General features: G+C 31.0%; 2 protein-coding genes across 2 annotated transcripts; both read left to right on the forward strand.

Annotated features, from left to right (window-relative positions):
* The first annotated feature begins 6,188 nt into the window (after positions 1–6,188).
* LOC130817440 (glucan endo-1,3-beta-glucosidase-like) lies at positions 6,189–8,103 on the forward strand. The gene is made up of 2 exons (XM_057683146.1): positions 6,189–6,296; positions 6,788–8,103. The coding sequence occupies exons 1-2, from the start codon at positions 6,203–6,205 to the stop codon at positions 7,741–7,743; spliced, it is 1,050 nt and encodes a 349-aa protein (XP_057539129.1). The 5' UTR covers positions 6,189–6,202; the 3' UTR covers positions 7,744–8,103.
* A 7,746-nt stretch (positions 8,104–15,849) lies between these two features.
* LOC130817442 (RNA-binding protein Y14-like) lies at positions 15,850–25,714 on the forward strand. The gene is made up of 4 exons (XM_057683148.1): positions 15,850–16,477; positions 19,640–19,776; positions 24,131–24,279; positions 25,406–25,714. Exons 1-4 carry the CDS (start codon positions 16,195–16,197, stop codon positions 25,449–25,451), a joined length of 615 nt encoding a protein of 204 aa, XP_057539131.1. The 5' UTR covers positions 15,850–16,194; the 3' UTR covers positions 25,452–25,714.
* Positions 25,715–26,283: the final 569 nt, after the last annotated feature.

The following is a 26,283-nucleotide window of genomic DNA, read 5'->3' on the forward strand; positions in this document are numbered from 1 at the left end:
TCACCTCTAACTCAGCTAGCCTGTAAGAATGATTATGTGGTATTTATATCTTCTTATTTGCTACTTCTATTGTTTCTTCAGCATCAATCCTTTCGGGGGCACCTGCACCTGCACCTAATGTTATCTTTTCTAGTCAATTATTTCTTCTTCTGTTTAACTTAGTTTGTTACGACAAACTTTTTGTTTTTTTGTGTTTTTAAACCTTATGACATTGTTTTTCTTTTTGTTAGTAACAACGAATAAAGTCGTGTTATAATGTTTTTTCTCTTGTTCGCCGTTAGTAACAGCAAACATGCTCTAACCTAAGGCTCGGACACAGATATGCTTATTTGGGAAATTAAAATTTCCGGTACTTATTTTGGGAATTTTTTTAAAAAAAAATTATTTAATTCCATTTTTCACTTAAAGAAGACAAGAGATTTTAGGTCTATAAGCCTAAACAAGTAACAACGAGCAATTATAACACAAATTCTTACTTGAGACTCTCTTTATAAGAGACGCGTCTCAAATGGGCCGGCCCATTTAATACTTAGCAAAAAAAATTTAAAAAAATGCGCATTGTGTAATACTATTTAAAGTTGGTGTTATGACCTATTGAAGTTGGTATTATAACCTGTTAGAGTTGGTATTATAACCTATTATAGTTGGTATCTCCAAATAGGTTATAATACCAACTTTAATTGGTTATAATACCAACTCCAAATACCAATTTTAATAGGTTATAATACCAACTTTAATAGGTTATAATACCAACTTTAATAGATTATAACATCAACTTCAATAGGTTATAACACCAACTCCAAATAAGCTTAACCGCGCGCGTTAGTTTTTAAATTTTATTTTTTAATATTGAGAATGTGGGTTGGGCTCTTTTGAGAGGCGTCTATAGTATAGATGGTCTCTCAAAAGAGGTCCTGCAATTATAAAACTCTGAGTAATGTGTTGGCAAATAGGGTGCCTAAGTTCCTAGAGGAAACATTAGCACTAATACAGTGTGCTTTCGTGGAGAATCACTAGTGGAAAAAACCTTATTTGCTGCTGTTTTTTGGCCATAATATGCTGAGGTTTTGGCCCCAAGCATTAGTGATAGCAGCAGATGGCCTATTTTAAATGCTGCGGTTTAAAACCGCAGCAGAAAAGTTCACTATATGCTGCGGGCTTCCCAAAAACCGCAGCATATAGTCATACACTATATGCTGTGGGCCTCCTTAAAACCGCAGCATATAGTACACTATATGCTGCGGTTTTTTAGGAGGCCCGCAACATTTATATATATATTTTTTCTTTTTTCGTTTAATACTATTAAATAATCCAAAAATGTACAATGTAATAAACAATGATTAATCCAATGATAATCACCAATAATCACCGATAATCTCTTTGTAAACTCTCAATCGTATATATAATATAATAATATGTACATATACAAATTAAAGTCCTAATAAAACTAAACTAATTACATTATTTACCAAGAACAAAAATTAGCAAGATACGCGACAATTTTGTCTTTTAATTCGCGTATTTCCCCATCTCTCAAAGGGCGTGTTTCCCTTGGAATGTCGTATAAAACCTATAACATAATATAAAATTAAAAGATACGTATAAACATTAGATTTTACCAATAATAGTAAATATATAGTATATATTATAATTTAAGAACGTAACAAATACTTACGACATCTACGTTTTCGACTCCAACCTCCTTGACGGATTTTAAGATATCGTCCATGAATTTGAGAGTGTAGTAGCCGCAATCAACGGAATTAGAAGGTTGTCGAAAGCACTAAGAGAAAATAGATGTTAGTGTCAAAAAAGTTTAAAAACCCATAAAATCTCAACTTAACACGTAATTTCTAGCATATGACTATGATTTTCAATATTAACCAATTCAACACAATAATATATACCAAATAGTGTTGTGTGCCAAGTTTCGTGCAAAACAAAACAAGTTTGAGCTACTTTATGCGCAAAAGTGCCAAAAACGCTTAAAAACCCTTAAAATTGCAACTTAACACGTAATTTCTAGCATATGACTATGATTTACAATTCTAACCACTTCAACACAATAATATATACCAAATAGTGTTGTGTGCCAAATTTCGTGCAAAACAAACTAAGTTTGAGCTACTTTATGCGCGAAAGTGCCAAAAACACTTAAAAACCCATAAAATCGCAACTTAGCACGTAATTTCTAGCATATGACTATTATTTTCAATTCTAACCACTTCAACACAATAATATATACCAAATAGTGTTGTGTGCCAAGTTTCGTGCAAAACAAACCAAGTTTGAGCTACTTTATGCGCGAAAGTCCAAAAAAAGTTTAAAAACCCATAAAATTGAATAGTATTGTGTACCTTTACTGCTGTCCATTTCGAAAATGTGGCTCTGGATATAGATCCCCTTTCTCCAAGCACTTTCTTCATTGTGCTGAAACGCATGGGAAAGGATATAGATCCCCTTTCTCTAAGCACTTTCTTCATTGTGCTGAAACGCATGGGAAAGGATATAGATCCCCTTTCTCCAAGCACTTTCTTCATTGTGCTGAAACGCATGGGAAAAGTATATATATATATATATATATATATATATATATATATATATATGTATATATATATATATATATATATATATATATATATATATATATATGTATATATATATGTATATATATATATATATATGTATATGTATATATATATATATATATATATATATATATATATATATATATATATATATATATATATGTATATATATATATATATATATATATATATATATATATATATATATGTATATATATATATATATATATATATATATATATATATATATATATATATATATATATATATATATATATATATATATATATATATATATATATATATATATATATATATATATATATATATATATATATATATATATAACACTTTAATTAAATGAAAATTTGTAAAATTTATTAAATTACGTACGCATTCAACAAGGCTTTGAATTTTGTGTTGCGAGGCGGGCTTTGAGGTTTTTGTAATGAGTCGAAGACGTACACAGTGTTCGTTAAAGGACATATGACCAAAAGTATGCAATGCAAACTACAAACGCAAATTTAAAATCAAAAAAATAGAGATTATGTGAACTTAAAAATCAAACGATAAGTTCAATTTCAAAAATAAAACTTACTCTTCCACATATGGAGCCAAAATGAACGTGTGTTTAGATGTAAGGGAATTATTCAAAGCAGTTTGAATGTATGCTTTGACGTCATCTGGATCATTTACGCTTTTAGTACCCGAAATCGACTCAGGACAAAACCATCCAATTTTTATTGGAGGTTCGCAAGAATTTAGCTCCTCGTACGCCGCACTAAACTCACGAATAAGAAAATTTTGTCAGTATTCGGTTGTTAATACAATTAAACAATAATGCCTAAATTGTAAGATAATGAACATCACCTCATGTAGACATGGATATGAGCTACATTCAACATTTTTCCTCTCAAAAATTGCCTAATGTCACTAGGACCAATAATTACAAATGGGCTCTCAACAAAGCAAAATTGTTCCTTCTGCAAGGTTAGAACGATTGGGTTCTCCTCACGCAGGCGAGATGCGCATGTGTGCAGCAATTTACAATTTTGAGAGAGATCTTTTAGCTTCGCATCAGTTAAAATTGAAGTGATTGTCATCGACTTTGACCCAGTCAACACCTTTTAATAAGGAAAGCCCATTTGACATATAGATTACCGAAGAAAGTTTATAAAATTGATATTGTATTGTTTAGTGAAATTTATCAACCAATTTGAATTGGTATAAATGCATGGTAGACTGAATTTTTTTGTGTCGATTTGTTAGGTAACTTTAGTTCGTACGCAAATTTAAAGTACTTCTTTATAGAAGATTATGAATTTTTTGTTCAAATTTAAATTTCCTTGTCAAATAATAATTATTTAGCATTTTTAAGGGAAAAATCGTCTTGAATAATCTAATCGTTTGCTTATTTGTTGTAAATAATTCCTACTGTTAATTATTTCTAAACAATCCAACATTTATATATTTATTACTAACAGCACCAATTGACACATTTTAACCGGCTACTGTAGGTATCTATTAGCAAAGAGTTGAGCAATGAAGAAGCATAAGGAGCGAGAAGAAATTGAGTTTAACGACTACTAGATACCTAAAATATCTGGTAAAAATGTAACAATGGGTATTTTCAACAAAAAAATATACAAAGGTTGAATTATTCACAGTATATAGACATAAATTGGAAAATTAAAGGGTGTAATTACAAAACTTTCAATTTTACAACATTGACTTTGTTATTGACTTTCGAATACGCCCCTAATAATATGCAATCTTATTTATATAAACCACCTCTTCCTCACTCTCTAGTCTCGACTCATATTCAGATATTAATACTCACAAAAACTATCCAATTAGCAGGACAGCCGATGCAATATAAAATCCGTAAAATTTTATCTTGTATTTAGTATTTAAATAAGTCATGACTCCTTTTCCTCTTGAAAATTTAAATCGTAAGTGGCAAACATTCTCTAAAAAGTTTCCAAACTTTTTCCATCATCTCTTAATTTAAAAAGATCAGCCTTGGTTTGTTCGAGGAATGTGAGTTTGATAGCACACTGCAAGAATATAAATGATTTTCCACTAATTTTTGCAAACGTCAATCTTGATTTTTTGAATGCAAGATATTTTATGGAAAAAAAGAAAATTTATTGTGGCACCACTAAATATATTTTAGTTAGATAAGTTTTTATATTGTATAAATACAAAATTAAGCCACTTAATATTTCTTATATTGGTCATTAATTTTAAGCCCACTATATTACTTATTGCGCGCTCCCACTTAATCTAATTACTCCTATAATAACTACATAATTCCAAGTGCATATTCCACATACATTTCCACTACTCATTTGTACTACTCTAAATATAAGTCTACTTGCTAGCTCTAGCCGCCTTTTAACAGATAACGTTTTAGGTTCGATTCTCACATAATATTATAATTTTTTCAGCCTACTTTATAATAAATAAATAAATGCTAGTCGTTTTCACTTATTTATCTTAAGCTGTAGACAACAAATAAGGGCAAAATCAAAAGCTAAAACTCATTTGTCAAAATGAATTTGGTCATAAATAAGTCGGATGTTTTTGTATAATGTGATATATTTAATTTCTTTATTTTTATTTAATTTTTATATTGTCTATCTAAGATTGTGTTAGTTTTGAAATATAAATTTTAGAAGTCATTTGCTATTATATGGAGTATAATTTGTTTATGTATTAAATATATTTATCAACTATCAATGGTTAAGATTTCATATTAGTAGAAGAAATAACAATTGACATTGTATTATTATGATTATGTTTTAACTAATAAATTAATAAAATATAAAATACATATTAATAGTGATGATAAATAATAACTAAAAAAACAAATAGAACACATTTGCTGAACTACGACAAATACCATATTAGCAAAATAATATGGGAACTTTGTTTCAAAAAGAAAATACAATATTAAATTATATATTGACTAGTTTTAATAGTTTTGTTTGATATAAATGATTCTCAGATTAACTTTTGAGTTTTGTCTTACTAATTGGTCAAAAATCAAAAACTTATTTGGTAAATATTTAGCATGCAAACTGAAAAATTGACTTTTAAATTAAAATTAAAAGGCTAACGTTTTTAGCCATTTTTAATGGCATATGGCTTGTTTAATGCTTCCACTAATACACGGCCAATAACAAATACTTAATTTTACTAAACGTCTCATAAAAAAGTTAGCTTATTCAGCTAGCTTTAAAGCTAACAAAAATAGTTAATCGGTTGGTTAAACAAGCCAACTAAAAATGTCAATAGTCAACAATCAACAACCATTTGCCAAACAACCCAACATCTAACTGTTATGACCATTAAAAGCTATGATCACATATTAATCCAGTATATCTTACTCATAAAAATTATGATCAAAATTTGTGAACAGATGATAAACCATAAAATATACCCTTTATAAAGAAGATGAGAAGATTATGACCATTAAAATAAATCCCCAACTCGAGAAAAAAAAAACTTAAAAATAAGACTTAATTGTATGTGTTTCACACCATACCCTCGGCCTGCTCTATATAAGCTGGCTAATGGATAGATAACGGCATCAAAAACATACAAATGCAATGACTACCCTTAACACACCTTCTATGCTCGTTACCACCTCGCTGTTCATCACTGCCGTCTCATTTATTTTGCTTTTTACCGTACGTCTCACAGGTATTATTATATACTTTCTTTTATTCTAATTAAATGTGACATTTAATTTTAGATAATAATAATAATAATAATAATAACTATTGTGCACTTGCTTAATATAATAACAACTATTAGTTATTTAAAAGTCTTAAACTTTAAGACTGTAATTTGTAAATTATTCTTAATTTGAAGACGATGTTGATTTTTCTAAGAAATTATAGAGTGATTAATTAAAATGTAAATAAATTATTTAAAATAATTGATTACTTAAAATATACAGGTTGACACAAGTTATGAATTATTTGAATAAACACAAGCTAATTAAGAATACAATTATTTAAAACTAAGTAAACACCAAAAAAAAAAACTTAAATATAATACTATATAAAAGTAAGTAAGCAAGTTAGGAATTGTTGTAGTGATTGATTATTATAAATTACAAGTACACAAGTCAAAACATTGCACCATAATTTGACTTATTGTATTAATATGATGATCATGTTACCATGTAGACGCACAAACTGGAGTAAGCTATGGAAAGATTGCAAACAATTTACCATCATCACAAGATGTTGCAAACCTTTATATATACAACGGCATAAAAGCGATGAGACTTTACTTTCCTGATCAATCCACTTCTCAAGCCTTACAAGGAACTGACGTCAAACTAATGTTAGGTGTTGCAAACGAAAATATTCAATCTATAGCGTCTTGTAGATGTGCAGCTTACCGATGGGTTCGAGCCAACGTACTTCCTTATGCATCATCGATCAAATACATTGTGGTTGGAAATGAAATTGACCCGTCTGACCAACGGGCCTTATCAGTCGCACCTGCTATACAAAATATTCTATATGCACTAAACGCGTTAAGATTAAATAGTAAATCTAATAATGATATAAAGGTTTCTACGGCGATTAATTTTAACCTAGTTACGAATACGTACCCACCTTCTAATGCCCAATTTAGGGATCCATCATATATGTCTCAAATTGTAGGGTTAATGAATATGTATGATGCACCTTTAATGGTTAATATATACCCTTATTTTGCATATGTAAGTAACCCACGTGACATTTCACTTGATTATGCATTATTTAATGCACAAGGAAATGTTTTTGTTGATCCTAATAATGGATTGGGTTACAATAATTTGTTTGATGCAATGGTGGATTCAGTGTATGCGGCTCTACGAAGGGCGGGTGCACGCCACCCACGTGTCATCGGGTCGGAGACTGGATGGCCATCAAAGGGTGGATTTGCTGCCACGTTCGAGAATGCAAAGATGTATTATAGAAATTTGGTTAATCATGTGAAACAAGGGACTCCTTTGACACCAGGGCAACCTATTGAGACATATTTGTTTGCAATGTTTGATGAGAATCAAAAACAAGGGGCCGAAACTGAGCGTAATTTTGGATTGTTTTACCCTAATCAACAGTCGAAGTACGGTCAGCTTAACTTCTAAATTACTCATAGTAAAATTGGAAAATAAATCGGATATTAACTCAATTAAAGCATGCCTGTATATGCACTTTTTTAAGGAAAGAATTAGATTTGATTCTCGCTACCTACTCTAATCCTACCCTTTCCTCAACTTACCCCGTATAAAAAAGAATCATAATGTGTATACAAATATGTATCCATGTACGTGTAGTATATATATATAAGAATAATTTCTAGGTAAAACTTTGTACTAGAAATGAAGTAACTATATAATAAGTAAGCTTGGAAGTTTAATTTTCGTCAAAAGAAATTAGATATATGTAAAAAAAATCCTAAATTTCAATCTTATTACTAGTGATAATCAAAAGGCATTTATGTACTCCATTTATGTTCATCTCATTTATTGAATTTTTTACAATAATCTCAATTATCTGTCAACCATGAATAATTCTATGTATGGGTTCATTTGACTTATAGTGTTGTTTGTTTACCTGCAATCTGTTAGCAAAAGTTAAAATCAATTTTCATTTTTATTTTTTCATTAAACCTTAATTAACTAATTCTATCATTCACAAGAAAGGGCATGTAATGATGTAATAACCATATGGTGCTACATTAAATAAAGGTGGTGCTTTTGGTTGAAGCCTTGAGATATGTTATATACTAAACACTATTTTTTTTTCAGCTTTAACAAACTTTGATTCATTGCCGCCGAATCGGATGTAAATGGTGGTGCACATGCATTAAACTGTACCTCAATTTTCAGCTTCCTTTTTACCCAAAGCCTCACCATTTTTGTTATCATTTCTAATCAAATTTATTAGCTTAAACTTTTAGTTGAGCTGGTTTCTTGACATGTTATAAGAAGCCAAAATGTCTTATATAAAAAGGCGTGTTAGAGTATATAACATATCTTGAGACCTCAACCATTAGCTTAAGCTTTTACTTGAAACTGGTTCTTTGACACTTTTATGGATCCATTTGCCTTATGAAGACTCGATTTAGAGGGTGAAGATTATTAACATACCTTAAATGAGAAGAAGGTGAAAAATATTAACTAAAATCAATTTGAATAAGATTTTTGCTAAAAAGTTGGGGGAGAAGCATATGAATTTCAAAATGTAAAAGAGAGAAACTTATATTGGAAAATGTCAGACTTCTTTAGTATTAGGGCTTTTATGAGGCAGCTTGCAGTAAGTTTAGAGATTTAATCTCATCCATCCGTTTTAAAATCTAACGGCAACTGTTGCTTTAATCTTATTTAACAAGGGTGGTATCATAACCGTAGGATCTTCATCTAATGGTTGCTAGTTCTCACCTGCACATATATATATATATATGGACCCAATCAGAAAGGTGTTCAAAATAATTAGGATAAAAAGCATTCTACACATATAATTTCAATAAGATAAAAAAAAAATCTAAGGTTATGATCGAGCCAAAAACACTTAAATGTAAAAGACACTATAATACCCCTGAATTTTCGACCCCTTAACGAAACCAAAACCGTAAAGGACGGGAAGAAATTCGGGTGTTACAGACACTATGTATACAAAAAAAATACTATGTCATAAATTTAAAGAATGTTCTTAATTTATAACATAGTATCTTTTTTCGTATATATATAGTGATTAAAAAAATTCTTCTTACACTTCCTCTTTTAATTATTATTATTATTATTATTATTATTATTATTATTATTATTATTATTATTATATATACACTAAAATCAGGAAGACAAATTCTTTAAGACCGTCTCATCGTAAACGACTTAAGATGGGCTGACCTAAAATTTAGTTTATAAAAAAAACTAAAAAACAAACAATTTTCTATTTACTCAATTAATTTTTTAATAAAAAGATATTAATTAAGCTGTTTATATGTAGATCAAATCTAATAATAAAATAGTCTCATACAAAATACAAATACACTGGATTAGAAAATAAAACAACACTAAAAAAACCAGAAAGTTGTTAGCAATAATACAGCCTATAACAAGAAGCCATTAGATAACGGATTATAATTAACCTACTCAAAAAAACTCATTGTATATCCACATGCAGTGCAACTAAAACTGAAAGTATATAAATCTTACTCTTGGTCCCATTTAATTTATACCGTTTTCAAAAGGCGTAAATATTAATTTTTAGTTGATATATTAAATAAGGGTAAAAATAAGAGGACGAAAATAAAAGACTAAGGGCAAGCTTATATTGGATGTAAATATTTAAGGGGGAAATAAAGCCAAACTAACGAAATGAAAGCTATAGATTTATTTGAAGTAGTTGAAATAGTTGTGAAGAAGATAAAATGAGCATGAAATAAAAATCATAAAGGATAAAGAAGATGATTTCCCCTATTATGGAGGTAATATATTCCCCTATCCTCCTCTAGAATAAATATTTACCCCACAAAATTAAGAGCTTTATTTTTCATTACTTTACAACTATTCTTTCACCTTTATAAAAATCAAATTTCATTAGTTTTATTTATTAACTTTATTTTCTTACTTTGACCTTTTTACTCCTTAAATAGTTACACTAAATCCAAGCATCCCTAAATGTTTGTATTGGTAAAATTTTTTAAAAAAAAGTTATGAGAACTATTATCCAAAAAGAATGCAAAAAGCGAAATCAAGTGGAAATTAAATAGGAGTAACAAATTTGGATATGACAATTCGTTATGACGGTTGCAAATCAAATAAGAATGACATGCGAGTATTTGAGAAGACAAAATATGATTTTAATTTTGAACAAATTCTTTGTTGAGACCGCTTTATCGTAAGACAACTTAATGAGTTGACCCAATATTAATTTATTAAAAAATAATAAAAAATACAGTTTAGATGTAGTTTTAAATTTTCATATATAAATCAATGATTTGGTTGCTTGTATGAGCCTATGTCATGATAGACCATCTCTACAAGACTTGTTTCCTAAACAACTAATCTTGTATGAGTCTCACCATGAGACGAGTCTATGCAAACGGCCCATTAACAAAAAAAATCTTTAAAAAAATAAAAATTGAACTCATACGTAACAGGAAGCGTCTTTTGAAAACAAGAAAACAAATAAATGTAACTACATGTTTTTAAACACAAATTGTTGTAAGGGACAGTCTCTCCGAGAGACGTATTAAATATACAGGTTAACTAAGATACAAATTAAAGAGAAAATAAAAACGTAAGCTTCTTATTTTGAGGTCGTTTCTTTGAGAGATAGTCTCTTTCAAAAGTAGCTAATTTAAAAAAATAGTTAAACTAGTCCGATTAAAATCGTATTAAAATATTAAAAAAAATCATCTTAAAATAAGACGGACTTAATAGAAAATTAGGGTTTCCTAAAATATCGAAAAGATAATAGAAATCAGTTCAAATCTAAAAATTTGGAAATAATCTTGTGTTTACTAACCCTAATCCTCAAGTATAAATATTATCCCCCAATAATATAATATATTGTGGATTAATTAGACTTATAATAATGGCTTCTCCTTCAAGAATTCCGAAATTTCACTCTACCGTCAACAATCGTGATCCATCTGACGGTACGCAATCACACTTTTTTCTTTCTTTAATTATTAGTTGCTACTCGGAGTGCTCAATGTCGGATTTCATATGGATTCGGATTCGAATATCTGATTTTCAGACAATCAAAATCATAATTTGGTTCCGAATTGGTATAAAGATTCTTTTTGGATCTTATACCGGATATTCTATTTTATTTTTTAATTTTTAAAAATATTTTCTTATTTTTACGCATAAAAACTTAAGCTCATTTCGATTTCTTTCTTTAATCAAGTTTATTTATTAACATTTTTAAAGAAATCATTTTGTGAATATAGTTGGATATTCAAAAGTCTAAACGTTTTTAAGTCTAATTTAATTAATAATAAATTAGTTATACAATTTAGTTGTAGTTGAGAATTGTAAGTATATACTAGTACATCATCTATTGAAGTTAAATTCGGTTACTCGGTTGGGTTTTGGGTCGAATTTCATCGGGTTTGGATATTCTCGGGTTCGGGTTTTTCCTAGGTAATTTAACGCTTTGAATCAGATCAATTCAGTTACGAGTCCAATCGAGTACGGGTCTATATCGGGTTAATACCACACTGAGTCGGTCTCGGTTTCGGATCATATCCATTTCAGTTTGGATTTGTATAGGGTTCGGTTAATACAATTCGGATCCAAATCGGTTATGCTGCAGGTCGAATCGACTTCGGTTAGACTATGGGTCGGGTCATTTTTTGTTTTAGGTTAACGTTAATTCGGACTATTTTGGTTCGGGTTGACTTCGGATCGATTTTATCATTTTTGAGTTGTGTATTTAGTTATTCTCGGGATTCGGGTTGATTAAAATCCAATTCAATTGAGTTTTATGTGGAATGAACTTTATGTTTATTATACAATTTAATTATGTTGAAATCGTTTGTGATTGGAGAATGAAGAGTTGTAGTTGGTTAATAAAGTTGTCAGTTACTAGACAAATTTGGTTTAGCTTAAGATAAAATCGATAAGATTTGATTGTAGGCCTGCATTTATTATTTAATTTTAGCCAAACTAAACTTGATTCAATTCAATCAAACATATTATTAGCTGAATTAAACTTGATACGGTTAAATCAAATTATATCGCTTAATCACATTGTTGGGTTACTATCGAGATGTTGATTATGGGTCATTTTTACCTATCCGGTTAAAGAGGGGTTCAAGTTGTAACAGGTCGGGTGCACATCGAGTTCGGTTAACCAAATTGTCGGGTCAATCTCGGGTGTAAGTTGTTCTCGAGTCGGGTACTGGTTGATTATTGGTATAAAATAATTGGGTACATGTCGGGATACGAGTCTACATCAGGTCGATTTTCGATCGGTTACAGGTCATTGCACCTCAAGTTAACCAACAGGCAGATACAGGTCGATTTCACGTAGTATTACAGGTCGTGTCAATTTTTTACGGCCCTACATTCAACAATATAAATAAAGTTCTATTTATAGAAAAAACATACATTTTCATACGTACGCGTATATATACATATATATATATATATATATATATATATATATATATATATATATATATATATATATATATATATATATATATATGTATATATATGTATATATATGTATATATATGTATATATATATATATATATATATATATATATATATATATATATATATATATATATATATATATATATATATATATATATATATATATATATATATATATATATATATATATATATATATATATATATATATATATATATATATATATATATATATATACTTTCTCTGTTATGATATTATTGCTACATTTGCATGGGCACGAGAATTAAGAAAAGATAGACACATATATATATATATATATATATATATATATATATATATATATATATATATATATATACTTTCTCTATTATGATATTATTGCTACATTTGCATGGGCACGAGAATTAAGAAAAGATAGACACATCATATAAATATGTTACACATAAAAGTAACTATGACATAAATTTTTAGAATATTCTTACTTTATAACATAGTATCCTTTTTTGTATATATAATAACAAAACAAAATCAAAAAAAATCCTTCTCATCCTTCTTATTTAAAAATCCTTCTTATTTGATCCTATATATATATATATATATATATATATATATATATATATATATATAATTTTTCAGTTTCATGTCATAATATTTTTTCTGTGTAACATAGTAACTTTTACCATTAAGTATTTTGGCTCGATTGTGACCTTTACAATGCGGCTGATGCAATGCGATGTGGCCTTATTTATCACTATGATAAGAAGTAAGGAATTTGAGAATTAAGTATGAATTAATAGCAATATTAAACTAAACTATACTTAAAATAAGTTGGAAAGATAAACGACCATTGAATAGTTGCATTTGTTCCAACATAATTTGAATCATATCATTCAACATTTTGTTTACTTCTTCTTGTTTGTTCCTACAGATGAGCTGAATAAGGAAGCAGCTAAATTAGCTGAAAACAAGATGCACGAGTGGGACAACCAGTTAAAGGATATAATTCAGTTAAATTTACCAAAGGACGAATTTTTAAAGGCCATTAAACATGATTTCATCAAATCAAAGCAAAAGCAAAAGATGGAAGATTATGAAGATAAACCTTCAGATTTCACTTGTAAATCTATGAAAGAGTTGACTCCAAATGGAAAGCAATTCTTAAATTTATTAGTATCAATGGAGTTAGAAACACTTCAAAAGGAAAAGATACAACTTGCTACTGAACAAACTGACATATAGTCTAAGTAAATAATGGTAATTTATAATATTGATAAATCATCTTTATGTGGAAGAATTTGATAGGATGAAGTTTTTAAGATTTTAATTTATTTTTTTTATTTTGTTTACTTTATTAGTATTTGTTTTGTATTTTTGTAGTGATTTTATAAATTACAGTGATTAAATAGGAATTTTTTATAAACAAAAGCTTTAGTAACTAGTACTAGGGAAGGAGAGCTAAGTAAATCACCGTTATTTATTTTCAAGTAAATCACTGCTTACTTGGTATGATTTGATAGGGTAGGGTTTTTATTAAGCTTTTTCAATTTTTTTTCTTGTGTTTATTTAATTGTTACTTATTTTTGTCTTTATATGATCATCTATTATTTACAAATATTCGTGATTGACTTATTATTTCTAGTACTAGTGTTAGTATTAGACAACTATCGATAGAGTATATGATAGATTTTCTATTGTGGATAATTAATCTAAGTTTTTAGTTAAATTGATTTCTTTATAATTATTCATGTAAACTTGAAACAACAAATGAATTCATCTTTTCTTTTTGTTTGCATTGATTTGATATGATGTTGTACAATAATGTCAAAGAGTTAATCTCAAATATATGGATTAGCTTTAAATCAAATCGGTCGTACGTCTTATATGAAACCGCTTCACTGTGAGACGAGTCCATACAAAAGGCCTACTAGTAAAAAAAACATTAAAAAACAATGAAAACTAAATTCTCACTTGTATAGGAAGCAATTTTTTTAATAGTTTGGAGTGAAAGCTGTCTCACGGTGAAACGATCTAAATAGAGAGTTAAGGTAAATCAAATAGTAAAAGTAAAAGGAAATGGCAATTCATAATTTCTAAGGATTACTTTGATAAAACTTTATATCATTCTTAAACTAATTCTCTTTGAACTTAAATACAACTATACAAGTTAGTTCAAATCTCTCTTTTAACTAAAGCGAAATTGTTTTCTGTTCTTAATCAAAGTAATTATAATATTCAATAGAATCATTTCTCGAATATTAGACTCAAAATAAAGCAAATTAAAGATGCGTCAAACAAAGCCGGATCAAGAACTTCATTGTTTGATAACTATAGATTTATAATAGGAACATAATTATTAGTTATTTTTTAATTGTTTTATTTTCTTATTTGGTAAATTCACCTTATTTGTACCAATTTTATTTTGAGATATTCTACATGGTAGACACGAATTTTTGCAAAAAGCTAGTGGTAGCAATCTTAAAAAAATTCCACAAAATAGTATTGTACTTTTGGAATTCAATTTGCCGTAACTTTATGAACCAAAAAACGTTTGATTTTTCGTTATCTCGGGAAATTTCCTTTTTGCCCTAGTCCGGCTCGATCCGAGAAAATAATCCGATTCGAGTCCGAGGAAAAAATTATTCGACTCTGAATCCGACTTTACTTTCCGAGTCCGAGTTAGAGACGGACCGGAGTTGGACCTTATCAAAAATTTGATACCCGACCCGACTTCGAATCCGTCTTTGAATTTGACTTTTACCCCAATATTTTGTTTCCTTTGAAACTCTAGACGTGACTAATTCAAGCTCTCTCTAATACTAATTCTAATTAGAATAAACTTGGTATCTTTATTCAGAATAATCAATCAAAATACGATAAATCAGATCAAGAGATGATGCGAGAAAATTCTGTTAAATTGTGATAGTAGGACTATTTCTCTTGTTAAACTTGAATTCAAAGTACATATGTCTTTGTTAAATTGTATTTGAAAAAAATATTTTGTTAATTTTGTATGCTTAAAAATCATTAGTACAATATCATAACAATAAAGTTTGATAATAATTCGTCTCCGTTGGAGGTCCGAGAGTTTGAATAGGGGCAAATTTGGAGCATGCATAATTCGACTCGGAGTAAAGGTGGACTGAAAAAAAAGTTTGACTATTATTCGGAGCAAAATCGAAGTATGTATAATTTGAGCTAAGTCCAACCCGTTACCGTCCCTAGACCCTAATATGATCAAATACCAAACCGGATATTTTTTTTCTTGGATTTAAATCAAATTAATTTGCTCGGGCCTGGTCGGATCAGGGGCTGAGACTCGTCGGTTATTATTGAATATCGACTCTCCAAGCCAGAAATTCGCAAAACGGGAAGAAAAGGAAGTTGAGCGTAGAACTCAAGAGGAGAGAGAAGCAACAACAATGGCGGCAGCAGATGTAGAAGCGGTTGATTTCGAACCAGAAGAAGACGATCTTATGGATGAAGATGGCGTAGTTGCTGAAGCCGATGGTGGTTCTCCTAGTGCTCTTCATCCCAAACTCAAATCCGCTATTACTGGCGCTGGAAGTGGTTCAGCTGCCGGCTTTGCGGCTAAGAAAACCAAAGGTCGTGGATTTCGTGAAGAAGACGCCGATCGAAATTCCCGTTTGACGTCTCGCGACTTTGATTCCCTTGACTCTGAGGGCGGACCTGGCCCTGCTCGCTGTTAGTTTTCTACTCTCATTCTTTTTTAAGTTCGTTAACTTGTTAAATGTCTGGGGATTTATTCTACTTTTCATGCTTTCATTGCTACTTGCTAGGTTTTAGGTGATTTTTAGGGTTTTAGAATTCAGAGTTTTCTTTAGGGTCAATGCTTTAAGGAGAATTCGAATTTTGGAGTGAATTTTCTGAGAGTTTAGTGTTAATTTCTGTGTGTATATTCTCTTATCCGTTAATTGTGGATTCAAGTTATGATTATTGATTTTATGTTGTAATTATATCGTAGACAAATTGTATGACTTTTTTCTGAGAGTTACCGATTCATTTTGCAGTTATGATTTCATATTGAAAGGTTTAGATGACATGAATTTTATGTTTGGAAACCAGATGTGAAGAGAATTATCATATATACCTGACATAAGTTCTTGGGTTGACTTCTAAATTTCCTAAAGATATGAAGATGAGTAAATTAGACTTCTGTAGATGTGATGAGAACTATTCAAAACTTTTAGAATTTAGTATAGGGAGGAACTGTTCAAAATGTCGAATAGTAAGGTAGATTTTGATGAATTAGGGTTATTGAGAATAAAGTTTGAACCAATGGGCTGTAGGATTTTTTATTGTTGATGATCATGAGAGAGGTTAAAGGGTTTTGTATTTTGTGCTTTTTGGATGGTGGATGATGAATGATGAACGAAGGATGGAAGATGGATGGTGATGACGAATGTCAAAAATAATGAGGGATAGATCAAGCAACTTAGCTCCTATTCTGATACAGAAACACCACGAGTCAAATTTAATGTTTTCAAACTTGCTTAAGGTTGAAAGCCGTGGACAACTTTCTCAAGTAATACAACCAAACTTAATTTTTTTACGATCTTGGCCTCCTTTCTCCCGCCCATCCTTTTCACTATCTCAAGATTTTATCGAACCCTAAAATAGAAAGTTACAACTAGAATGGATGACTTGGACTGTATTGGAAAAATAAAAGAAATCTTGACTTAGATGTTTATTCCCGAAAAAGAAAATTATTTTAAGTTTCTGACTCAAACTAAAAGCAAATTTAAGAATCAATCTTACTGGATTATATGATCAAGATATTTAATGAACATCATGGATATATCCTTCGAGTTCATCATTTGTGAAGTAGAAAATCGACGTGCGTTGAAGTTTTCATTCTTATGGATTAGGATCTCTGTCACAATTTATTTTCACGGGGTTTAATTCTAGCGATTGTTTGTTGAGCATTTTGGTTGTGGAGGCATCTTTCTTTGTATTGGAGGTTGTGATGGAATTTTGGATCTTGGATTCTCGACTCTTGAGGCAACTACTGTTGTATATTAGTTTCTATTATATAGGAACTATGTATGGTTTATTTTTTCCTCTTGAATCTTCTTCTTGGATCCTCGACTCTTGAGGCAACTATTGCATATTAATTTCTGTGACTTAGTAACCATTTAAACTTATCTTCTTCCTCCTGAATCTAATAGGCCTTATTCTACTATTTAACATGTATTTGTTATGTACAAACATTTGTATATCCACATAACATAAGGTTTAAGTTGGCAATTTTTTGATGACCCCATTATATTACTCCCTCTGTTTTCATGTTTTTCTCAAATAGAACTTACGAATTCTCAAATAGAACTTACAAATTTTAGTGTCAAACTTTGACTATGTTTTCTCATCCATCTATATGAAAAAATATATTCATGTGAAATCTTGTTAGATTTGTCTCAATATATATTTTCTAAATATCAACTTTTTAGAATTTTTGAAATTTCACAATTAAACTATTTGATTTTTAAGTTTGTATTGAGATTTGCGCAAAAAGTGAATGAGAAAAATAGAGGGAGTAGAATTTTTAGAACCAAATAAAAATATTATGAGAAGCCAGGAGAGTATATGTATTTACAAGAGTTAGCCTGCCTCTATCAATAGTTTACATTTTAGTTCAGGTTTGTGACAAAGAAGCTAGTGTATCAAGTGCAATGAGAGTGAGAGATGCTTTAGATGTTCTAGAGGATATAAAAAGTTTCTTTAGTGAACTTTTTTTTTTTTTTATTTGTGTTGACTGATGTATTTTTTCTTCAAAATGAAAAAAGGTTTTAGATCATTACCTTGAGAACATAAAGTTTTTGTGGAGCTTTGGAATAGAGGATAATATGTATATGTCTTTCATGTATTAAATCAATGCCATAACCTTATTTCCAAAAGATTAGCGTTAACTAAAAGGATCAATAGATTAGTCATGTCATCTACATAACTTCTCCTTCATTCATTTCTATTTTCTATTATCTAGACTCATAAATTTAATTACCTCACTAAGTTCCATCTAATTCTATTTGGGTAGTAAGGCCAAAAAAATAAGCTAGAGGGAACTGGACATATAGTTATGTTGAAACTTGTGAAATTTTGTATATCCACAAATGATATTTGGGTCTATTATAGCTTGTATGTAGTTTCTCATGAATGTGAAACACTCTTGGAAAAGAGTTTAATTTTAGTTTACTTGGATGGTCTGCTAAGATCATGCTATCTTGGATTGTAAACAACAACCATTAAATCTCTTGGTGCCAGATGCTTCTTACCGGTGGAATTTTTTAGGAGACTATTTGGTTCTTATCTACAAACCCTACAGCTATTGAAAAGTGTTTCTTAGGTTTTGTTTGGACAAAGCATTTGTTGTGCTCTCACTTTTAGTGAGAGAGGATATAAAAGCAAATTATCAAGAAAACTCTATTTTAATATCTATGTAGTTGTTTTCTTAATTGAAGAAGAATTGGGGCTCTTCGATTTTTACCTAGGGAAATGAAGTTTATGCTTCCTATTTTTTGTAGTCAAGGCTTTGTCGTTGTTCTGGAATATGATTAGGAAGAAAAGAAAGCTACAAGATATGCTAGAAAAGTGATTAAAAGATTTGAAGCAGTTAAATGACTTTTTGGCCACAAATGACATATTGTAAATCATGTAATGGATTGATCTTTAGTGAGATATATAATGTGCCAACTATTATTTGAGTTTTCCTCATATTGTCCTCATGTTATGGTAGAGTCTAGCTTGTAGTTATGAATTTCACTAATGTAGTGCTTAAAGGTTGCTTCTAGATCAATTGGGATTTCTTTGTAACAAATTTTTTTTAATGGTTTTGTTTGATATTGATTGCAGCAATCGAAGGTTGGATTATACTGGTCACAGGAGTTCATGAAGAGGCTCAAGAAGAAGATCTCCATAATGTCTTTGGAGAGTTCGGCCAGCTTAAAAACCTCCATTTGAACTTGGATCGTCGTACTGGATTTGTCAAGGTGAGATTGTGGCTTCTTATTAATACATAATACAAATCTTGTTGGCCATTCTTAGCCGGTATATGGTGAAGTTTTGGTTTATGTGTTAGATGGAATAGGTTGCCAAGAATTTCTTATCTATTTGATTTCGATTGGATTATTTTTAAAATGTGCTCTTCTCTAGGTGCATCTCTATGGCAGGCTCTAGAACAGTCGCTTTTCTTAGTCTTGGCTATACTAGCTAGATTTCGAAGGCTCGTGCTTTTTGCGTTTTGTTGCTTTGAGCACTTTTGGATTCTGTTGTGATAAACCTTTTTAAATAATATAGCATAGAACAAAACAAAGAGTTAATCTCATTCGAAGAGAGAATAAAGGTAAAAAGAGTCTCGCTTTTCGAAAAAAAGATAAAGCTAAACAAGTAAGTCCCAAGCAAACTGTCTCAGCCCCTACCATCACTAGGTAACTTTCTTTTTTGTTTTTTCTTTCATCATCTCTCTTGTGGATATCTTTATTTCTTCTTTTAGATTCTTTATCCTTTTTTTCTTTTCTTCTTTTGGCTTCTTCGATTTAACATCTTTTTTTCTTCGAGTTTTTGCTTCTACTTTTCGTTTTCTTCGAATTTCTGACTTTAATTTGCTGGTTTTTTCTTTTATTTTTTTTCTTTCTTTTTGCTTTCAATTTATTCTCTTTGACGTTTGTGTCTTCCTTTTCTCTTTTTAATAACAATAATTAAACATAATGCTTTAGAATGTGGGACCATGTACCCTTTTGTGTTTTAAAGGAAACGCTGAAGAAAACTCAGAGAAATGATGATAATGTTCTTTTGTTTGCCTCTGCTAATCTTTTATGTCTTGTTCAATTTTGTTGGTCTTGGTATAGCTTAGCTTTAATCATCGTTTGATGGATACTTAAGAAATTATTAGTTCCAAAGATGGTCATGGACAACAGTACCACGATAGATCTTTGATCAAGTTCTATATAAGTTATTAGGTATGCATGTGATGGAAGAGATTTTAGTAGGGGCATTGTAGGAGTTTAAAGGAAATCTTTACAAATAAAAAGTAGCACTTAGGCCTCTCCTCTAAGTTAATCCAAAGGTTTTATTGCATCACAACAACAATGTGCTATGCCTTACCCCAAGGAAAAGAGCTTGATTACCTACCAAAGGAGGCGCACAAGGAATTAAAAGCCCATAACAGCAAATGATGACGTGACACTTACACTACAAATAGTCATATTCTGTTATAACAGAAAAAGGGAATAACTTAGGGAAAGAAGCTGCTAGATTGAATGAAGGTGGCAAGTATAATTTAGCATTATATATATTTGAGCTATTTAGTAGTAATGGAGGCAAAAATTCATTTGTAAGAAATACCCTTGTGGTAGGAGTCACTGTTGCTCGAAAACAGCTCATTGTAATCTTTCCTTTATCTTTCTTTTCTAAACGGCCAATAACCCTCTTCTATTTTCTTAATTCTGTGTTGAATCATTCAGACCATTGCACAATGTCAAAGCCTTAATCTTAAAAGATTGAGGTTGGCTATATGAATCAGTCTATCAGATCCAATTGTTGTCCACATGAATTCTTCTCCATTCATTTTAATCATCTACCATCTCAATCTGTAAGTTCACATTTTTCATATTTTTTTCCACTTCTGCTCTCGAGTCATCTTTGATGAACCTCACCCTCTTTTTAGTCTCTGAGTTCCAACTATCTATCATTCTTACGGGTTTGCTAATACTTCGTCTTTGCACCTATTCAAACCATATTAAGTGATTCTCTTTCTTCTTTTTCTCAATATTTGCGACTTCTAAGTCCTTTCTTATATCTTAACTTTGAATTCTACCTCTCAAGGTATATCTGTTCATCCATCGAAGAATTTGCATTTTCGCTGTTCTCATCTTCCTACTATGCTCATTTCTAAAAGTCCAACACTTTGAATCATATAGTAGCGTTGGTCTAATGGTCATTTGGTAAAAATTGTCCTTTAACTTTAGGTGCACACTTCGATCCTTAAACCTATTGGTCACATCTTGTTGGATGTCTTTTACCACATTTCCTTATTCTCAATTAAATAACTCGTCAAAATAGTCCCTTCATTGATCCTTGTTTTGATGTTCTAATCCTTACCCTTAATACACTTTACTATGTCTATATCATTAATTTTTGCATGTCTCCTTTTTGTCATCCTATAGATATTTTTTCTCTTTTTTGGAATTGGTCAAACACTTCTTCAAAAACTTTTAAATCTGCCTCGCAAACAACTACTTTTGTCTTGTTTTTGATTCCTTTATAATTGGCCACGTTTTCCTCATTTTTGCATTTTTCTAATGCAAGATATCATTTTTTTTGTTCCTTAACAGTCTTGACCTCTTTAATCCACCACGTGGTATCCTTTTTTACCACGATAGTACCTCTTGATTCTTCTAAAATCTCGTGTGATGCAAATTTTCATCTTTGTCTATGTATCCTCCATATTCGAAGTCATCTCTCAATTTACTTCTTTAACAACTTGCTCAATAAAAGTTTTAGCATTATCATGTCTTAATCCCCACCATCTAATACTACGTTTCTCTTTGAGTTTCTTTACTTTTGATCTTGCTTTAATGCGAACATCCAGGATAACAAGTTTGTGTTTGGTGGCTACACACTCTTATGAGATAACCTTACAGTTTCGGCAACTATCTCTATCATCCAGTCATGTAGTCAATTTAGGTTGTGTTTACTTTACTTTAAAAGTCACCAAGTGGTTAGCTCTCTTATTAAACTATGTGTTAGCAACCAACAAATTCGTGCCCATTCGATTTCCCTCCAATATGGAGCTTCTCATTCAATGTTATGTTTTGTACCATATCATCAAGATTCTCTCAAAATTTCCTTTTCATTGATTCCTCTCTTCCCACTTGCAGTGCATATGCATTTAATACATTGAAAGTACCTTTACCATGTCGAATTGTTACTCTTATAATCCCATCGTTCTTTCTGCATACCTTTACTACATCATTCAATGTTTATTAATCCATAATAACACCAACTTCATTCTGATTTTTATCCTGTCATTAGCACCACAATCTATATTCTTGTCTATCCTAGTTTTGGCCCTAGCTCTAACTCATTTTGTCTCTTGTAGCCCATTTTGTCTCTTGTAGGCATGGAATGTTAATTTTTCATAATTCCATCAATCCAATCAACTCTGAAAATCTACCAGTCAAGCTACTATTGTTCCATTATTTCAGGATCCGAATCTTAACCTAGACCCTTTGCTCTCCTCAACCTCCTATGCTTAAGCTTTATGGACCTAGACCCTTGGCTCTCCTCAACCTCCTATGCTTAAGCTTTATGGCCCTTGCTCATTGGACACCACACTCAAGCAATGTGGCGTCTCTTCTAGACGACTACCTAGCAAGCTTTGCATACTTTTACACTTAGGCGTAAAAAGTGTAGCACATCGCTAATAGGACATGCCCTCAAGAATTGATTTTTGGTTCATGATCATTGGATGTGGCTAAGTTTTATTGAGCTAATTATCACAAACCTAAAGTTCACCATCCTCCTTTATCCGGGCTTAAGACGGAAATAAGTGACAAGCATTCACATGCCGAGTTTTTATTGCATCTTATATTTAATTCAATTGTTTGAATGGTTAAACTGCATTTTGTCTGTTGAACATGTTATTGTGAAGAAAGCAACGAATTTTGGTGTAAATGCTGCCTAATGTTATGCAAGTATCGAGTAAAATTGTAATGCTCTGCCTTCTTCTGAGGCTGTAGATATACCCGTATAATGCCAAAGGAAACTTAGTTTGCAAGGATTGAAAGTTATGATGGCCATGGTTTTGATATGCTAGACAGAAGTACTCTGTAAGTATAGTAGCTACATTATAATGTTCATCTGCACATAATTTAGATATCAAATGTTAAATTGTCATTGATTTAGAACTTTTATGAAGGTCATATTTTGCAAATGGCACATCAATATTATTTTTTCCAAATGTATAGTGGCGGATGGTCTGCCAATATGCATTTTTCTTCGTATTCGTGTTGTGCGGATTAAAACGAGCTATGGCTTACTAAATCGTATGCATATCTTATGTGAAGTTGGTGATTTTCACAATCAAGGGTTATTTAGAAACAATTTCTTTGTTAGTTTATTATCACAAGCGTAAGCTATGTACCTTGTGTGAGGATTGAGCCTGATTTGCCTTTTTAGATTCTTCAATAAAGTTCTGTAACCTGGTCGTACTGTCGGTATGAATGTGTTGAAAGTTTGCATGAAACTCCATTTTGGTGCTTTTGTTTGACAGATGTCAAGTTTCTTACGATAACCTAGTCCCATTTTTCTCATGTATGGCTGTTTGAGAATATTTACGTGCAGGGTTATGCACTGATTGAGTATGAGAAGTTTGAAGAAGCAGAAGCTGCAATAAAAGAGATGAATGGTGCTAAATTGCTTGAGCAGTTGATAAATGTTGACTGGGCTTTCTGCAATGGGCCTTGCAACAGGAGAAAGGGAAATCGGAGAAGGTTTGTCTTCTAAACAGTTATCTGTTAAGTTCTCGGTTGTGTTTAATGATTGACAGAACTGAGAACTTGTTTCAGAATCTATACTTGATCCAATTTGACTTCTCTTGTCCATTTCTGATGTTGTTTGTATGTTAACTTGTCGCTTTTCTCCATCCATAGTTTGCCTTGTTACTTTCTTTTCAAAAGAAATCATGAGCTTTCTGCAATCTGAATGAAGATGTGTATGAGTAGAATTTTTTTTGATGTGGAATCAAGAGAGTTGAATTAGTAGCCTAGCTGTTGGATAATCAGCTTGTGAAAACATTTCACATAGAAGTGATGGTTTAGCTTTGTTGATTTGTCTTTTCTACCGGCAAGAGGCATATTGCAACAATGAGGTAATGGTCACAATTGTGGTAAACCGAAACGGTAATCCGGTAACGGGAGTGATGTGGTTGTTGTCATACTGCCAAATACTATCCGAAACCATGAGGTATCCTTTGAACCACCTAAAACAGGTTAAAAACTTTACAACATGGCCGTGTTTTTGCACTGTGAGGTTTTCTTTTTGGTTCAGATGTATGCAAACACCGAATGATTTATCCCAACTCCTGATAGAATAATTTAAAACCAGAATGGGTACAATACTCATTTCTCAAGTTTATTGGCCAATTGCTGTTTTCTTTGAGGAAAACCACTTTATGCTATCGGTTTTTCACAACAATACTACAAATAGCAATGCCAAAGCTATGGTCCATGGCAGCATGACTCAATTTCTATGGTCCATGGTTCAATTGAGGGTGTTGAACAAAACCGACTTGGCAATAGGCAGCAATCAGCATGGTTCAATTGGTATGGTCCATGGGTCATGCGAAAATCATGCCTCTGGTGGGATGTCGGCTTGGTTGGTATAGGATGACTAAGCTCAACTCCTTCCACTGCCATGCCAGGACTTTTCAAATGTGAAATATGTGCCTTCAGCTGTTTTAATTTGTTACAGAAATGGTTTTTCATGTTGATTTGTTTTGGTTCATATATTTTACCTCATTGTTGAGATTGAGCTTTTGCCATTGTTTTTGGTGTATCTACGATAAATGATTTTGGCTCAAGCAAAAAATGATAACAATTATACTCTAAATAAATGCAGATCCCCACGTGGCAACCGATCAAGGAGTCCAAGACGAAGATTTTAAACAGCTATCTGCTTCTGGAGTTTGTGGATACCTTCTGATTTTCAGCTGAAAGCGTGTGATGGAGCTACTTTCGTTTTGCCAAGATAGTCATGCATATAGCTGATCTCTGAGTTTGTAATTGTTAGGAACGATTCATCCTTTGTACATGCTTTCGGATCCCTCACTTTTGGAAGAGCATGGTCCGAAGAACAATTTACCATTCTCGCTGAGTGTACATTACCTTTTAATCCATTATGGAGCATTAGGTTTAACCATTTGACTGATGTTTTGAACTTGTTGATTTTGCACTATTTTATGACTCCACAACTTAATGCTCCTTGACCTTATGAGTTTAGACCATGATCTTGGGATCACGGGGTGTATTGGTTAATTGAGAGACAATGATGCCTAAACTATACTAGAACAAATACCGAAAGAGAGACAACGATGCCTATCTTACCCTGTACTGAGTTTGGTTAATTAAGAGTCGAGACAAGGCATCAAACAACTTTGTGAAGAAACAAAATTCTATATGGACTTTGTGAACAGTAGTTCTTAATTGTCTCTTTAAGTCTAAGATTGATACACATGAACTAAGACCAATACAAGATCAACTTCTCTACACATTTTATCTACAAAATGTACTTGAAATTAGTTTGGTCCATTTTTGTTTCTTCAGACATGAATGATCATAAATTTACAACATCTTAGTTGATCGACTCAAACTACAATACATTGTGTGTAATAAGTTTTAGGATAAATTATCTCTAAAAATTCTACTTTTGGTTGGTATATTTTTAAAAATCTCACTGTTCCTTTAAATATGACATCCTTGCTATTTTAGAAAGTTATT

This window comes from Amaranthus tricolor, chromosome 7 (assembly GCF_026212465.1).
Source record: "Amaranthus tricolor cultivar Red isolate AtriRed21 chromosome 7, ASM2621246v1, whole genome shotgun sequence".
Taxonomy (NCBI): Eukaryota; Viridiplantae; Streptophyta; class Magnoliopsida; order Caryophyllales; family Amaranthaceae; genus Amaranthus; species Amaranthus tricolor.

Coding starts and splice junctions, on each gene's coding strand:
- LOC130817440 (XM_057683146.1), top strand. CDS start 6,203: ATGACTACCCTTAACACACCTTCTATGCTCGTTACCACCTCGCTGTTC. Junction 6,297..6,787: donor TTTTACCGTACGTCTCACAG/GTATTATTATAT, acceptor GTTACCATGTAG/ACGCACAAACTGGAGTAAGC.
- LOC130817442 (XM_057683148.1), top strand. CDS start 16,195: ATGGCGGCAGCAGATGTAGAAGCGGTTGATTTCGAACCAGAAGAAGAC. Junction 16,478..19,639: donor CGGACCTGGCCCTGCTCGCT/GTTAGTTTTCTA, acceptor TATTGATTGCAG/CAATCGAAGGTTGGATTATA. Junction 19,777..24,130: donor GTCGTACTGGATTTGTCAAG/GTGAGATTGTGG, acceptor ATTTACGTGCAG/GGTTATGCACTGATTGAGTA.